This window comes from Trachypithecus francoisi, unplaced genomic scaffold, assembly GCF_009764315.1.
Source record: "Trachypithecus francoisi isolate TF-2019V2 unplaced genomic scaffold, Tfra_2.0 Lachesis_group0, whole genome shotgun sequence".
In the NCBI taxonomy this organism is placed as follows: Eukaryota; Metazoa; Chordata; class Mammalia; order Primates; family Cercopithecidae; genus Trachypithecus; species Trachypithecus francoisi.
In genome coordinates, this window is record NW_022681453.1 from 77,471,205 (window position 1) to 77,487,449 (window position 16,245).

The following is a 16,245-nucleotide window of genomic DNA, read 5'->3' on the forward strand; positions in this document are numbered from 1 at the left end:
ATAGTTAAATAAAATGTTTGGATGTTGTTTGTCTAAATCAATTGTATTTCTCTTATTCTGGAAAATGTTACACTCCACCCCCTTGGAAGAGCCAGATGAAGCATCAGAAAATGACATTTGGTAGGCAGAATGATGTTTTTCTTGGAATGAGAATCATTCTTAAGTGCCAAGATCAACTTGGGCAATGACAATTTCTGATGTCCTTTGTTTTCTTTCTTTTTGTACAGAACTTACTTCCATTGTTTAATTTCCTTACCTTCTTTTTCATCATGAAGAAAACTTCCATCTATAAACCATATGATATTTGCTTTGGGAAATACATTCTTTAGTAAGCAGGTAAATGTTCTCTGGGGTAAAGACAGAAAAAAGGTTATTTGCAAATTCCTCAGAAACTGGTACTCCTTACAACTTACTAACATTCATATAACATAAGTTGGCAAAAAAGAGTTCTCCACTTTTAGCTGAATAAATAGAAGGCAGTGTCTACTTTTAATATAGGTTGTGTTAGAACGTGCACTATAAATGGGTTATCTCCTATAGAGATGTTATAAACTTCCGACTATACTCCTAGGTCAACTTCAGGATTAAAGATCTAGGACTATACTAATGTTCCAAGTCTGGATTCTGGGTCCTGTTAAAGAGAAATCTTAACTCTGTGTAGGCAGAATAAAATAATACTAAATGGAAACCAAAGAATAGAAGGAAAAAGCAAACAGTCAAGAGAAGAATAGTCTGTTAGATTTAAAGTTCAAGGGGATCTACATGTTGTTTCTGTGTCCCAAGTAATGTATGACACTATTTGTAACAACCACAGAAACCAATTTATATAAATATCCTGCTTTTTACTTGTGACACATTTTCCTAATTTTTAGAAAAATTTTATTGATTAATCTTGAGGATAGGTAGGGCATGCCTTATTTTTGCCATTTGACAGATGGAAAAATCAAGGCACCCAGTGGTTCAAGGAAGTGGAAAATAGTTAATGGCACAATTAGAAACGATGTCTCCTTAATCTCAGTCCAACATATTTTTTAATAAAAACTGTATTGAAATAAAAACATGAAAGAAGTTGCTATGTTATGAAAGCAGAGAACTTAGATGCAGGGCTAGTTATGTTTTATTTTCAATGCTATGTTTGTTCTTTGGGGGATGATACTTTCTTTAACAGTCTAGTGAAAACATCCAGTGGGAATTATTGGATTCCCATTGTTTTATCTGAGACTCTTCAAAATTATCATTCCATTTATAATTACTTGTTTTCTCATCAAGAGATGTATATATTTTACACATGACCAGCCCGAGTTCTTAGTTCCCAGATATTTTCCACAGTTAATGAATATGCTAGTTAACATGTAAAGAACAATTAAATGTATGTGATGATTTGGGTGCCAATCCACAGACTAGTTACTCCTAAGAAGTCTGGGCCTATAGAGCTGAGAAACCACACTCAAGAATGCTAAGTAACATTTTCCTGGTGAAATCCTACAGAAGTTTACCATTTCTCAGTACATTGCTACCGAAATCCCAAAGAAACAAGAGAATTTCCGAGGGGGTTGTCTAGCATATCCAAGATGCTGGGTGACAAACACTGTAGTTCCCAATATTCCCATCCATTCAACACTTGCCTTTCCAGATAATGGAGATACATACATGGACCAGGGATGCTATTCTCTCCACTAAAAAATTAAAAGCAAAACCAGATCCTCTAAAATACATTCTTGTTAAGTAAAGGAGAGTGTTCAGTTTAATTTAATAGATGCCAAAGATTGATTTTTATCTCCAGTTGGTCCAGGAAGAGATAAAAAGGTATAGGAGGTAAAACTTTTTTTTAAAAAAGAAAAAGATACAAAGGTTTGCATTAATGCAGTGACATTAACCATTCTCATGATTCATTTCCTTTATCTTTAGTTAACCCACCAAAGATGACGATATGGTAATATCGGGAGTAGGTGGGGGTGTTATTATTTTATGAAGGCAACTGGCTCACTGAATAACTCTTTTGTTAACTTCTAAAAATGTTGAAAAGATTTGACTTCCATGAATTCTCTAGATTCAGATTTTCTGAAATGGTTCAAATTTCAAATATTCTATACTCTCTCTAGACTCTGTGTTCCAAGATTTGGTTTAGAAATGTGGTTCATGTTCTAAAACTCCTACCAGTTTCATTCCCATTTTGAATCTTTTTCCCCCATTTTTTTTTTCTATTTTAATTTAACCATCAACCTCTACATATTTTCTGCCATGCCATTTCTTTTTCTTTTCTTTCTTTTTTTAATTTTTATTTATCTATTTTATTTTATTTATTTTTTTGAGACAGAGTCTCCCTCTGTCGCCCAGGCTGGAGTGCAGTGGCATGATCTCAGCTCACTGCAACCTCCACCTCCCGGGTTCAAGTGATTCTCTTGCTTCAGGCTCCCGAGTTGCTGGGATTATAGGTGTGCACCACCACACCTGGCTAATTTTTGCATTTTTAGTAGAGACGAAGTTTCACAATGTTGGCCAAGCTGGCCACGAACTCCGGACCTCAAGTGATCCAGCTGTCTCGGCCTCCCAAAGTGCTGGGATTACAGGCATGAGCCACGGCGCCTGGCCTGCTATGCTATTTCTATCTTTTCTTTTATAACACAAAGTTTTTTTTCTTCTATTGACATCTTCTTTAGAGTCTTCCTATATCCTCTTGGTAGGCTTTCCTTTTCAATCTAAATATGTATACACGCACACATATTATGCATATTATATATAATGTATGTATATATATAATCTATATGTGTATACACATTTCATGTTTCAGTCTTTCCCATTCTTCTTCCTTCAAATCACTTGCTTTACTTGAGAGGCTAGGTAATCTAGTCATCAAAAAAGAGAACTAAGACTTGTAGGTGCTTAACTTACTGTATTGCTGCTTGACATATGCCAGGAACATCCTTTTCTTGGTAGTGGAGGGGGTGGAGAAAAGGTTTGCATCTGTGTCTAAGTGTTGCAGAAAAATCCGACAGGCACAGACACACCTACTTGAAAACAATGCTGCCCTAGAAGTGGGAGGAAACCAGAAGTGGAGGTGCCCTCCTTCTGGGGGTAGGAGTCAGCTAATAGCCATCCAAGGTGTGCAGGAGTGCTTTCACTCTGCGCAGGAAAGATCAGAGAGAAATCCAGAGCCTTGTCTGCTTGTAAGTACCCACTTGTGGCTGGGGGGAATTTCCTAACTGTTCAGGGTTGCAAACCTTGATTAAATAACGCTCTTATTAATTTAAAAAATAACCCAAGAAAGGAGAGAGAAGTCGGGCTGTTTTTAAATGCAATATGATTTTCCACTTACTTATTTATCTTTAAAATGAGTTACAGAGCAAAACACCTGGAGTATGGTGCTTCAGGAAGGTCTTATTGGCTGTTGGCTTTGCAGGTGTTCCTGCTGGAGAAGGTGGGGTATGGTGAGCTGCTGGCTAAGGACAGCCAGGGAACATCATGTTTGTGAAGATGTGCTCCACCTTCCCCTCTGTGCATCCCAGCTCCTCCTGCTGAAACAGCTGAGCTTGCTTTTTGGATTTCTCAGACTCCTGGCCTCTGAGAGACGCCTCTAAGGACAAACTGACCTCGCATTGGGAACTTTATTATCCAGATCCTCATAGGCTTTGTCTACTCTGGATTGCTTGTTGCAACAGTTTTTAGGAAGCATGATTGTCTCCTACACCAGCATCTGCCTGTGTTTGCTTTTACCTACTCTGAGCAAGACCCAGTGAGGCCGTAGCCCTGTTGGTCCTGAAAAGCCTGAAACCTGAGGCTGTTTCTCCTGCCTCCAAAATGCATTTATAGGCAATAAGAAGCACAGAAACAGTGGAAACAATCAGGAGGAGAAAAAAGAAAACCTAAAATTTTCAGTATACAAAAATACCTGTCGTGGTGGTTGATGCAGAGAACACTGAGTTCATCAAAGAGCTTTGTTATTGTTGGACAGAGAACATCTTTGCTACAGGAACTGATATGTTTTGTCTTTCTGGCCTAGTCAAGGGAGGATAAGTAAGTATCTGGGGCATGGAAGGAATGCACTCTTGGGCCGTTTTGCTTGTATCTGACTCACCCCTGACTCTCCAGTGAAGCAGAAAGGAAGAAACCTCACACCACCCAGGTGTGGCCAGACTTTGGCCATTGTTGTGAATCCCCAAGAGTTACCACGGGCCCTTCCCAAATATATATTTAATCTTGTGGTTCAAATAAGCTTTTGGCTCACATCTAGCCACATCATAAAGAACGCTGTAGAAGAGGTGACATGATGAGGCGGGAAGAGGAGGAAGAGGAGGGAGCCATGATGAAGGCAAAAGGGGACTTAGAGATGAAGGAAGAGGAAGAGATTAGTGAGGCAGGAGAACTGGTTGGCCCTTTTGTGAGTGCTATGCCCACTCCAACGCCCCACAACAAGGGCACCCGGTTCTCTGAGGCATGGGAGTATTTCCACCTAGCCCCTGCTCGTGCTGGGCACCATCCCAACCAATATGCCACCTGCCGCCTGTGTGGCAGGCAGGTGAGCCGTGGCCCTGGGGTCAATGTGGGCACCACAGCACTGTGGAAGCATCTGAAAAGTATGCACAGAGAGGAGCTGGAGAAGAGTGGCCATGGTCAGGCTGGGCAGCGCCAGGATCCAAGGCCCCACGGGCCCCAGCTCCCTACGGGCATTGAGGGTGACTGGGGTAGGCTCCTGGAGCAGGTGGGCACAATGGCTTTGTGGGCCAGCCAAAGGGAAAAGGAGGTGCTTAGGAGAGAAATGGCAGTGGAATGGCGGGAGAGGGCTGTGGAAAAAAGGGAGCGAGCCCTGGAGGAGGTGGAAAGGGCCATCCTGGAGATGAAGTGGAAGGTGAGGGCTGAGAAGGAGGCATGTCAGCAGGAGAAAGAGTTGCCTGCAGCAGTACATGCCTTCCATTTTGTTTAAATTGGGCTTGGAGAATCTATTCTGAAAACATTGACTCTAGACTTGTACAAAAGAGCCATTTTAGTTTCAACTCAAATGTACAGCAAAGTAGTTTAGTGACATTTTGCTTTTATGTGAAATAGTGCACAGTATGAGTTAATCTGAGCAGGTCTGAATTGACCAAATGCTTCTCTGTGAGGTTCCTAGAGCTCTGCTGACCCTTGGCCGAAACTCTAAAATGTACCTATTAAAGATAAATGCTTTTACCAAAGTAAAACTCTGTGAGTTGTTGCAGGGCAGCCAGTCAGCACTGTTTACCAAAATAATCAGATTTTTGCCTAGCACTCGGTTTTGGTGGAGCTGAAGATTTTGAGGGCCGAGGCTGGTTAAGTAGCTGGAATGTGCCTATGTGACCAGTTTACTTGCAGACACCCTGCGGGAAGCAGAGCTTAATCTTCCTGGGACTGAGATCTTAGCACATGTACTGGTGGTGCTTCCAGACTACCAGTATGAATACAAAGCTTGTTCTGTGTGACCCAGCAGGTGGAAGGACAAAGAATTGTGAGCCTCAGATCTTTGGATCCTTGCAATGCATATCTTTCTCCTGTTATTGCTGCGATATATTTTCTTGCTTATATTAAAGCTGTTTCATCAGTATAATCTGAGTCCTGTGCGTCTTTTTAACAATCTAATGTTTAAACTAATTAATGTGTAATTAGCACAGAGAAATGAAAAACCTCTCAACTTACTTGGTTTAAACATTCAGTATACAGTATATGAAACTTATTCGTAAATACTTAAAATATGATCTAATTTCATATTAAGGTTTATCAAGGGAAAAGGAGTTAGTGAGGAAGAGCTGAAATAAACTCAGAATGAAAAAGAAGACAGAGATATAAAGGAAGTAAGGAGAAATAAAGAACAGAGGAAGGAAAGTTAGAAAGAAATGGGATGAGAAGAAATGCAAAGATGGGGAAGAGAGACAGTGCTCTAGGGAAAATTTATCATGAAAATAGAAGAGAACACGACTGTCTGAATGAGGGAAGGACAGAGTACATTTCTTAGATCCTGAAGTCAATTTTAATGAGTTAACTTGGTTTTGTTTTGTGTCCACAGAGCAGTTATTTATTTGAACAGTAGGTTTTAGATTTTACTCACACCTCCAAAATGCTAACTGCATACCAACCCACTGTCCTCTGATTTTTTAAAACTGTTTATCTTTAAATGTTCAGAGATGCTTTGAAAAAAGAGATCCTAACAGTCTATAGGGAGAGAATAATTTCCTGGGTTGCTGAGAGTATGCCTAAAATATTAATTTAGAAATAGAATAAAATCAAACTGGAAAATACTCCGGCCTTTGCACTGGAGCTGACATTTGTTATGGAAGATAGACTCCTCTATAACCACACTGCCCTCCCCCAACCAAACACGCATATTAAAAAATAAAACAAAACAAAACAAAATGTGGGTTGGGAATGGGGATGGAGTGGGGAAAGAGCTAGGGAAGACAGGAATAGATAAAGACAGCATCCCATTATCTCATAGATAGCCCAGGTACTTTGTGGGCACCAACCTCTCTGAAGGCAGAGGATGTCCTTGCGTAACAATGGTGTCTTGCCTCCTTTGGTCCTGACCTATGCAGTTCACTCATATTCTTCCTAGACTTGCTAGGCAGCCCTAACTTCCAGACCTGTCTTCCCTAAGAGCTGTTTGTGGAACAAACAAAAGTCCAAATACCAGGCTTGTGAAATAACCAGGCTACACTGAAGTCCCGTCATGTTCTTTTTTTATCTAGAGATCTGCCTGATATTAAAGATTTCATTTGTCATGTGGTCTCCCCACAGAGGTATGATGTCCTTTTAGAACCTTCTCTATCTGTGGTGCAAGCTCAGGTGCTCACCAGTGCAAGTGACGATAGCTAGACATTTGGACTCAGAACCTTACTGTGTCGCAAAAGATGCTAGAAAAAAAAGGAGGCTGTAATACCTAATCATTTAAAAACCAAAACCTAAAACACATACATTTTGAGTGGGGCTTGGGAAGCTTGAGGAAACCACAGGGCTAAAACTTTGCAAAACCCAAACCAAATAAACACAAATAACCAAATTCTGCACAAAGATGCTGGAGCTCTGCTGATGCCAACCAGTGTGGTTTTTAGATTCTGGTGTCTTCTTTTTTTTTTTTTTTTTGAGATGGAGTCTCACTGTGTCACCAGGTTGCAGTGCGGTGGTGTGATCTCAGCTCCCCACAACCTCTGCCTCCCAGGTTCAAGCAATTCTCCTGCCTAAGCCTGCCGAGTAGCTGGGACTACAGGTGTACACCACCACACCCAGCTAATTTTTGTGTTTTTAGTTGAGATGGGGTTTCACCATGTTGGCCAGGACGGTCTGGTTCTCTTGATCTCATGATCTGCCCGTCTCAGCCTCCCAAAGGGCTGGGATTACAGTCATGAGACACTGTGCCTGGCCTCTGGTATCTGTTTTACATGGTTATTAATATTGTAGACGCTCTTCCTTTGTAGGCTTCTTAACCCCAAACTGCTTTTGTTTCTTAAGCTTCATGACAGGTAGTTTTCTTTAGACATTTTCCCCCCTAATTTCTTTCAAACATAACAAAGGTATCGAGTGATATGAACAAGACCCATGGAGATGATGGGGCTAAAGTATAAAGCACAAGCATAAGAGTGAGAGACATATGAGGCTTGCGGAAAGCGTGAACTGTTGAGTACATGCTAGGGTTTTTATACATCCCTCTTGTGCCTTCTATGCTACATCATCAGCTATGAGTTGAGGGCTCTTTGGCTTGACATCTTTTGCCCTAATGCAAAAACCTGCTAAATGGAGGGGCCCTGAAATTTAGGTTAAAGACTCTTTTCTCATTGTAGTGCAGGAGTGAAGCTGTGTGCCATGTTGAAGCCCTGGCAAAATCTCAACTTTGGGAATGCACAAGATACAACATTCACAGGTGTGACACTTTCCTTAGACATCTATGGCATGTCCAGGCCTGAGGGGCATCACACTTTTGGGTCTTTTGTATTTTACAGAAATACTAAAATTAGCCATAAACTTTGTAAGTTTAAAAACACAGGAAGACACAGCTCACAACTGACCAAGTCCCCAGGGTATTTCCACACTGCGGGCTACTAGTGTAGTGAACAGGTAGCAGAGCCAGTGCGTGCGTGTTGACTTCAAGAATTTCTAAGGAATGAAGGAGAGGCAGGAAATTGCCAAGACCAAAAACTTGTGGTTGCTGGATGGTAGGTATTTTGCATACCTTCTCTCACTTCATCATTATATCACCCTTGTGGGATTGGAACCATTGCCTTCACTTACTGTTGAGGAAGTTAAGGAACTAAGCTCGTAGGGGCCAGAGTTAATAAGTGCTGGAAGAGAATTCAAACCTGGTTCTATCAGATCCCACAGCTTATATTCTGGGTTTAAAAAAATTATTCCACAGTATCTGCTAGAATCAGTCACATAGCTGATTTATGAATGTAAGAGAGTGGGTAAATGATAAATAGTGGATAGGGAAGAAATATTCCTGAAATGTCTACTCTGTGCCATGAACTTCATTAGAGCATAAATTTAATCTTCCTAAGAACCCTCTGAAGTATTTGTTATTATCTCAGTTTTAGATGTGAGTTAGCTGAGGCTTGTGGAGGTTCACTAGTTGATGAGGGTATGTAACCAGCTAAGTAGTTGAATTAGGATTTGACACTTGTGCTATCTGACCCTGAAGCATGATATCCTTCTATCATAATGATACTATTCTGCCTGGATACAGGCACACTAAATATGCATCCCAGCTCTGCCCCTCATTAGTGACTGAGCCAGTTGTTAAGACTTTCCAGGCCCCAATTTCTCATCTGTAAAATGACGGATGCTCTATCTATTTCAGAGGCTCATTGGGAGCAGCACAAGATAAAAGTATGTGAAAGGATTTTGAAGAGTTAATAAATTATTAAAAATACAGCAGGGATTGTAAGAATATTAGAGTGAGGAGTTACTAATGTTTGGCAAGGTCTGAAAAGATCCATAGACAAGCCATGTCCTGTAGCTGGTTATGTGTGATCGGAGAAAGACTATTCACTAATTTTCTAGGAAGAAAAACTCTCTGTTTTTGTTTTTTTTTTTAGTCAGCACTGAAGCAAGGGTAGAGAAGAGGAAATTTTATGGCACATAGGCAAAGTTCTTTTTTCTTTTTAAACTGGGATTTTTGGATGCAATTTATGGTCCTGTATCTGGATTGTGCCCATATTACATTGTACCAAGAATCTATTAGAGATCCTTATAAGAAACAAAAACACCTACCAAAAGCTGTGTGATTAGTTTATTTTTGAAATGTAAACTATTGAAATGAAGTTCACTAATAAACTTAGAAATTAAGTTACGACACAACAAAAATGAATTAAGCAATTAAATCTTCTGCTGTATAATCAGGATTATAATAGCAGTGATATGGTTTGGCTGTGTCCCCATGCAAATCTCACCTTGAACTCCCATGTGTGGGACTCAGTGAGAAGTAATTGAATCATGTGGGGGCAGGTCTTACCCATGCTGTTTTCGTGACTGTGAATAAGTCTCATGAGATCTGGCGGGGCGCGGTGGCTCAAGCCTGTAATCCCAGCACTTTGGGAGGCCGAGACGGGCAGATCACGAGGTCAGGAGATCGAGACCATCCTGGCGAACACGGTGAAACCCTGTCTCTACTAAAAAAATACAAAACACTAGCCGGACAAGGTGGCGGGCGCCTGTAGTCCCAGCTACTCGGGAGGCTGAGGCAGGAGAATGGCATAAACCCGGGAGGCGGAGCTTGCAGTGAGCCGAGATCGCGCCACTGCACTCCAGCCTGGGCGACAGAGGGAGACTGTCTCAAACAAACAAACAAAAAAGGCTCATGAGATCTGATGGTTATCATAAGGGGGAGTTTTCTTGCACATTCTCTTTTTGCCTGCTGCCATCCATGTGAGATGTCATGTGCTCTACCTTGCCTTTGGCCATGATTGTGAGGCTTCCCCAACCACATGGAACTATAAGTCCAATTAAACTCTTTTTCCTGTATAAATGTCTTTATCAGCAGTATGAAAATGGACTAATACAGTAAATTGGTATCAGGAGAGTGGGGCACTGCTGAAAAAATACCCAAAAATGTGGATGCAACTTTGGAACTGGGTAACAGGCAGAGGGTGGAACAATTTAGTGGGTTCAGAAGAAGACAGGAATATATGGGAAAGTTTGGAACTTCGTAGAGACTTGTTGAATGACTTTAACAAAAATGCTGATAGTAATATGAACAATAAGGTCCAGGCTGAGATGGTCTCAGATGGAGATGAGGAACTTGTTGATAACTGGAGCAAAGGTGATTCTTGTTATATTTTAGCAAAGAGACTGGTGGCATTTTGCCCCGACCCTAGAGATCTGTGGAACTTTGAACTTAAGATAGATGGTTTAGGATATCTGGCAGAAAAAATTTCTAGGCAGTAAAGCACTGAAGAGGTAACTTGGGCGCTGTTAAAGGCATTCAGTTTCAAAAGAGAAACAGAGAATAAAAGTTTGGAAAATGTGCAGGCTGACAATGCGATAGAAAAGCAAATCCCATTTTCTGGGGAGAAATTCAAGCTGGTTGCAGAAATTTGCATAAGCAATGAGGAGCTGAATGTTAATCATCAAGACAATGGGGAAAATGTTTCCAGGACATGTCGGAGACTTTTGCAGCAGCCCCTCCATCACAGGCCTGAATGTTTAGAAGGAGAAAATGGTTTTGTGGGTGATGCCCAGGGTCTCCATGCTGTGCACAGTCTAGGGACTCAGTGCCCTGTGTCCCAGCCACTCCAGCCATAACTGAAAAGAGCCAAGGTACAACTTGGGCTGTTGCTTCAGCGGGTGGAAGCTGAAGCCCTGGAAGCCCTTCAAGCCCTGGAAGCTTCCATGTGGTGTTGAGCTTGTAGGTGCACAGAAGCCAGGAACTGAGGTTTGGGGATCTCTGCCTAGATTTCAGAATATATATGGAAACTCCTGAGTTTGCTGCAGGGGCGGGGCCCTCATGGAGAACCCCTGTTAGGGCAGTGCTAAAAGGAAGATGTGGGGTTGGAGTCCCCACATGTAGTCTCCACTGGGCTACTGCCGGCCCATGAAAACACCCAGGAGGGGAGCCAAGGGGAGCCATAGGGTTTGAGCTGCCTAAGACTATGGGAACCCACTTCTTGCATCTGCATGACCTGGATATGAGCCATAGAGTCAAAGGAGATCATTTTGGAGCTTTTAAGATTTCACTGTCCTGCTGGATTTCAGACTTGTTTTGGCCAATGTCTTCCATTTGGAATAGCTGTATTTATCCAATACCTGTACCCCCATTGTATCTAGGATGTAACTAACATGCTTTTGATTTTACAGGTTCATAGGCAGAAGGGACTTGCCTTGTCTCGGATGAGACTTTGGACTCTGGATTTTTGAGTTAATGCTGAAATGAGTTAAGACTTTGGGGGACTGTTGAGAAGGAATGATTGATTTTGAAATGTGAGGACATGAGATTTGGGAGAATCAGGGGTGGATTGATATGGTTTGGCTGTGTCACCATCCAAATCTCATCTCAAATTCACATGTGTTGTGGGAGGGACCTGGTAGGAGGTAACTGAAGCATGGGGGCTTTCCTGTGCTGTTCTCGTGATAGTGAGTAAGTCTCATGAGATCTGATAGTTATTATAAGGGGGAGTTTCCTGCATATTGTCTTTTTGCCTGCTGCCATCCATGTAAGACATGACATGCTCCTCCTTGCCTTCTGCCATGATTGTGAGGTTTCTCCAGCTATGTGCAACTGTACATCTAATTAAACTCTTTTCCCTGTGTAATTTACCCAGTCTTGGGTATGTCTTTATTGGCAGCATGAAAATGGACTAATACAAGCAGTTATCTAAGAGACCAATATATGAAACTGGCAAAAGACACAAATACTTGGAAAATATATATATATAGTCATTGCAAAACCATCTCAAAGAATCTAAGCTATGATTTGTATGCAGCTATCAAATTAAATGACTGATATTCAGTGAGACCAGAGATTGTAAGTTAATGTCATTGGTGTGAGAATAAACTAGAATATGAGTATAATTTTCTCTCTCATGTAATAGAAAGTGTTAGAGAATTAATGAGAATATTTTTTATAGGGTTTTTAAAAGTTAGGCTGAAATCATAAGGCCACAGGACAGTTGACTGACACAGATAATAGTAATAACAACAAAAACAAGAACAATAATGCTGATTAAACACTTAATATATGCCACACTCTGTACTCAGACTTTTTCATGTTATTTAATTTTTTAAAACAGCAGCTGTATGAAGATACTATTATTATTCACTTCATATAGATGGGGAAACTGACTGCAAAGACATGAAGTAATTTGCCCAAGGTCATAGTTCGCAAGAGGAAGAGTGAGAAATTGAGTCCAGATCCTAGTGACTAGAGGCTGGTAACTACCACCCAGAATAAGTTAAGTCAGAGGTCCCTATTCAATTTTCTTGTTTCTCCTGCCCTTCTTCTTTACCACCAAAGACATAGCCAGGGTTCTGCAGGAGTACAGGAGGGCATATTTCCTCCCATCACTTTGAAATAAAACAATGGGAAAGTAGGTAAAGGAAATGGAGTAGAACAAATCAAACATCAGCCGAGCCAAAACTTCATTCTTACACCAGGATTCACACAGCTTTCTGCCCTACTTTGTCCTCACTATCCACCTCAATTTTTATTAAAGAGAAGTTTAAACAATTGTAACTATTTTTTTTTTCTGAGAAATTTAAGGACTAAAGTTGCAGATCATTCTGAGAGCACTAAGTCTAAAAGTGAAAATTCCCATTCACTTTCTAGAAACAACTCAGCTTCCCTTCATCCCTAATAGCAGTTAATTGGTCAAGGACCAAGGAGTAAAGTTCTTTGAGAGAACATTCCTGGCAACTATGCAACCTGACACACCTTACATGTAACGCTGTAGATTTTCAAAGGCTTTTATGTGACTCACCTTTACCAAGACATCCGTGGAGTTATTTTCCACAATCATGGGGATTCCCGGTTTAGCTTAAAGGCAAATAAAACATAGTTAGTGGCACCAAACGTCATCCTACCTGGCCACTAGTGTGTGTATGTGTGTGTGTGTCTATGAGAATCTTCATTCATCAAATATTAATATTTATTTATTAATATTTATAAATTTTTATTAATATAATACTGCCAGGCCTGCTGTGTACCTGGCAGTATGCTAGATGCCTAGGAAACAAAGGTGGACAAATAATATTCACTGTTTTTAAGAAATCTACAGTTTCTTGGGAATACAGATAAACTGGAAGTTATAATACACTGAGATAAGTACAATGATTAAGGACATGTAGTATTTGAAGACAGCTTTTAAATAAATTTTCTAACCTAACCTTGGAGGATAGGAGGAGGTTTTTGGAAGATGTGGTGTGGTGACCAGTGATGAGTTAAATAAAACTGGGAATGTAGAAGACTGGTAGTGCAAGTGGAGGATGGGTGGTGGGGAGGGAGAGAAAAGAGGAATGTTCTACATGCCCAAAGGCTTATGATATGGTTGGACTGTGTCCCCACTCAAATCTCAACTTGAATTGAATCTCCCAGAATTCCCATGTGTTGTGGAAGGGACCCGGCGAGAGGTAATTGAATCATGGGGGCTGGTCTTTCCTATGCTATTCTCATGATAGTGAATAAGTTTCATGAGATCTGATGGGTCTATCAGGGGTTTCCGCCTTTGCTTCTCCTCATTTTTCTCTTCCCATTGCCGTGTAAGAAGTGTCTTTCACCTCCCACCACAATTCTGAGGCCTCTGTGGTCACGTGGAACTGTAAGTCCAATTAAACCTCTTTTTCTTCCCAGTCTTGGGTATGTCTTTATCAGCAGTGTGAAAACAGACTAATACAGTAAATTAGTACCACCACAGTGGAGTGTTGCTGAAAAGATACCCAAAAATGTGGATGCGACTTTGGCACTGGGTAACAGGCAGGGGTTGAAACAGTTTGGAGGGCTCAGAAGAAGACAAGAAAATGTTGTAACGTTTGGAACCTTCTAGAGGTTTGTTGAATCACTTTGACAAAAATGCTGATGTTGATATGAACAATAAGGTCGAGGCTGAGGTGGTCTCAGATAGAGATGAGGAACTTGTTGGGAACTGGAGCAAAGGTGACTTGTTATATTTTAGCAAAGAGACTGGCAGCATTTTGCCCCTGGTCTAGAGATTTGTGGAACTTTGAACTTAAGAGAGATGATTTAGGGTGTCTGGCGGAAGAAATTTCTAAGCAGCAAAGCATTCAAGAGGTGTCTTGGGTGCTGTTAAAGGCATTCAGCTTTATAAGGGAAGCAGAGCATAAAAGTTTGGAAAATTTGCAGCCTGACTTTGGGATAGAAAAGAGAAACCCATTTTCTGGGGAGAAATTCAAGCTGGCTGCAGAAATTTGCATAAGTAGGAAGGAGCCTAATGTTAATCACCAAGACCATGGGAAAAATGTCTCCAGGCCATGTCAGAGACCTTCACAGCAGCCCCTCCCATCACAGGCCCAGAGACCCAGGAGGAAAAAGTGGTTTCCTGGGCTGGGCCCAGGGTTCCCTTGCTGTGTGCAGCCTCAAAACTTGGTGCCCTGTGTCCCAGCCACTCCAGCTACGGTTGAAAGGGGCCAATGTGCAGCTTTAGCTGTTGCTTCAAAAAGTGTGGAAGCCCCAGGCCTTGGCAGCTTCCATGTGGTGTTGAGCCTGTGGGTGCAGAGAAGTCAAGAATTGAGGTTTGGGAACGTCTGCCTAGATTTCAGAAGATTTATGGAAATGTCTGAATACCCAGCAAAAGTTTGCTACAAGGGTAGGGCCCTCATGAAGAACCTCTGTTAGGGCAGTGCAGAAGGGAAATGTGGGGTCGAAGCCCCCACACAGAGTCCCTAATGGAGCACTGACTAGTGGACCTGTGAGAAGAGGGCCACCATCCTCCAGACCCCAGTATGGTAGATCCACCAACAGATTGCCCTGTGCTCCTGAAAAAGCTGCAGACACTCAACACTAGCCCATGAAAGCAGCCAGGAGGGAGGCTGTACCCTGTAAAGCCACAGGGGTGGAACTGCCTAAGACCATGGGAACCTACCTCTTGCATCTGTGTGACCCGAATGCAAGACATAGAGTCAAAGGAGATCATTCTGGAACTTTAAGATTTGACTGCCCTGCTGGATTTTGGACTTGCATGGGGCCTGTAGCCCCTTTGTTTTGGCCAATTCTCCCATTTAGAATGGTTGTATTTACCCAATGCTTGTACCCTCATTATATCTAGAAAGCAACTAACTTGCCTGTGATTTTACAGGATCATAGGCAGAAGGGACTTGCCTTGTCTCAGATGGGATTTTGAACTTGGACTTTTGGGTTAATGCTGAAATGGGTTGAGAATTTGGGGGACTGTTTGGAAGACATGATTGATTTTGAAATGTGAGGACATGAGAATTGGGATGGATCAGGGGTGAAATTACATGGCTTGGCTGTGTCCCTACCCAAATCTCAACTTGAAATGTGTCTCCCAGAATTCCGACGAATTCCCAGAATCCCTTGTGGAAGGGACCTGATGGGAGGTAACTGAATCATGAGGGCCGATCTTTCCCATGGTATTCTCATGATAGTGAATAAGTCTCACAAGATCTAATGGGTTTAACGGGCATTTCTGCTTTTGATTCCCCTCATTTTTCTGTTGCTGGGAAGAAATATGCTGGGTTTAGGGCATGTGGAATAGGTCTGTGATACATTTGGGTGTTGATTTCAAGGTTTTCATGGGTGTTTTGGGGAGACTTATTCTATATGAGGAATCATCAATGGATGTAAAGTAGATTCTGATAAGATATGTGGTCAGGGCTACAATATATACTTGGGTAACACCTCAAAATAGGTTAAGGACTGGACAAGACTCCACCCAAACACAACCCATCCAGCCAATTTACTAAATGCAAAAGCCAGGAAGAAGTGTCTTTCACCTCCCACCATGATTCTGAGGGCTCCACAGCCATGTGGAACTGTAAGTCCAATTAAATGTCTTTTTCTTCCCAGTTTTGGGTATGTCTTTATCAGCAGCATGAAAATGGACTAAAGCAGCTTACAAATAAAGTCTCGTTATAAAGATCCCTGAAGTGGAGCAGAGAAACATTTGGCTCTTGTTTGGTTGCTTGGTACTAGGAAATATCAGGGAATATTTCAGTGATTTTGTTGTTTTACTAGATTTTAAGTGCCTCAAAGCCAGTATTTTATCAATTTCTTCATCTCCAGCACTTAACAGTGCCCAGCACAAACTAGACATTAGTACATCATGTTGAACAGAAGTG

General features: G+C 41.6%; 2 protein-coding genes across 6 annotated transcripts in view; one reads left to right on the forward strand and one right to left on the reverse strand.

The window, feature by feature from the left end:
- CD96 (CD96 molecule) overlaps positions 1-16,245 on the reverse strand; it is a 102,771-nt gene that overhangs the window by 53,916 nt on the left and 32,610 nt on the right. For all 5 annotated transcript variants that reach the window (XR_004437117.1, XM_033211341.1, XM_033211340.1 and 2 more), the window contains exons 5-6: positions 12,912-12,967; positions 257-347 (exon numbers count right to left, since the gene is read on the reverse strand). Coding sequence is in view for 4 of the 5 variants with exons in the window: in XM_033211341.1 (XP_033067232.1) it covers positions 257-347; positions 12,912-12,967 (147 nt within the window). In the remaining variant the exon portion in view is untranslated. The remainder of the gene's footprint in view (positions 1-256; positions 348-12,911; positions 12,968-16,245) is intronic.
- On the forward strand, positions 3,015-5,560 carry ZBED2 (zinc finger BED-type containing 2). Its single transcript, XM_033211344.1, has 2 exons — positions 3,015-3,167; positions 3,401-5,560. Exon 2 carries the CDS (start codon positions 4,265-4,267, stop codon positions 4,919-4,921), a length of 657 nt encoding a protein of 218 aa, XP_033067235.1. The 5' UTR covers positions 3,015-3,167; positions 3,401-4,264; the 3' UTR covers positions 4,922-5,560.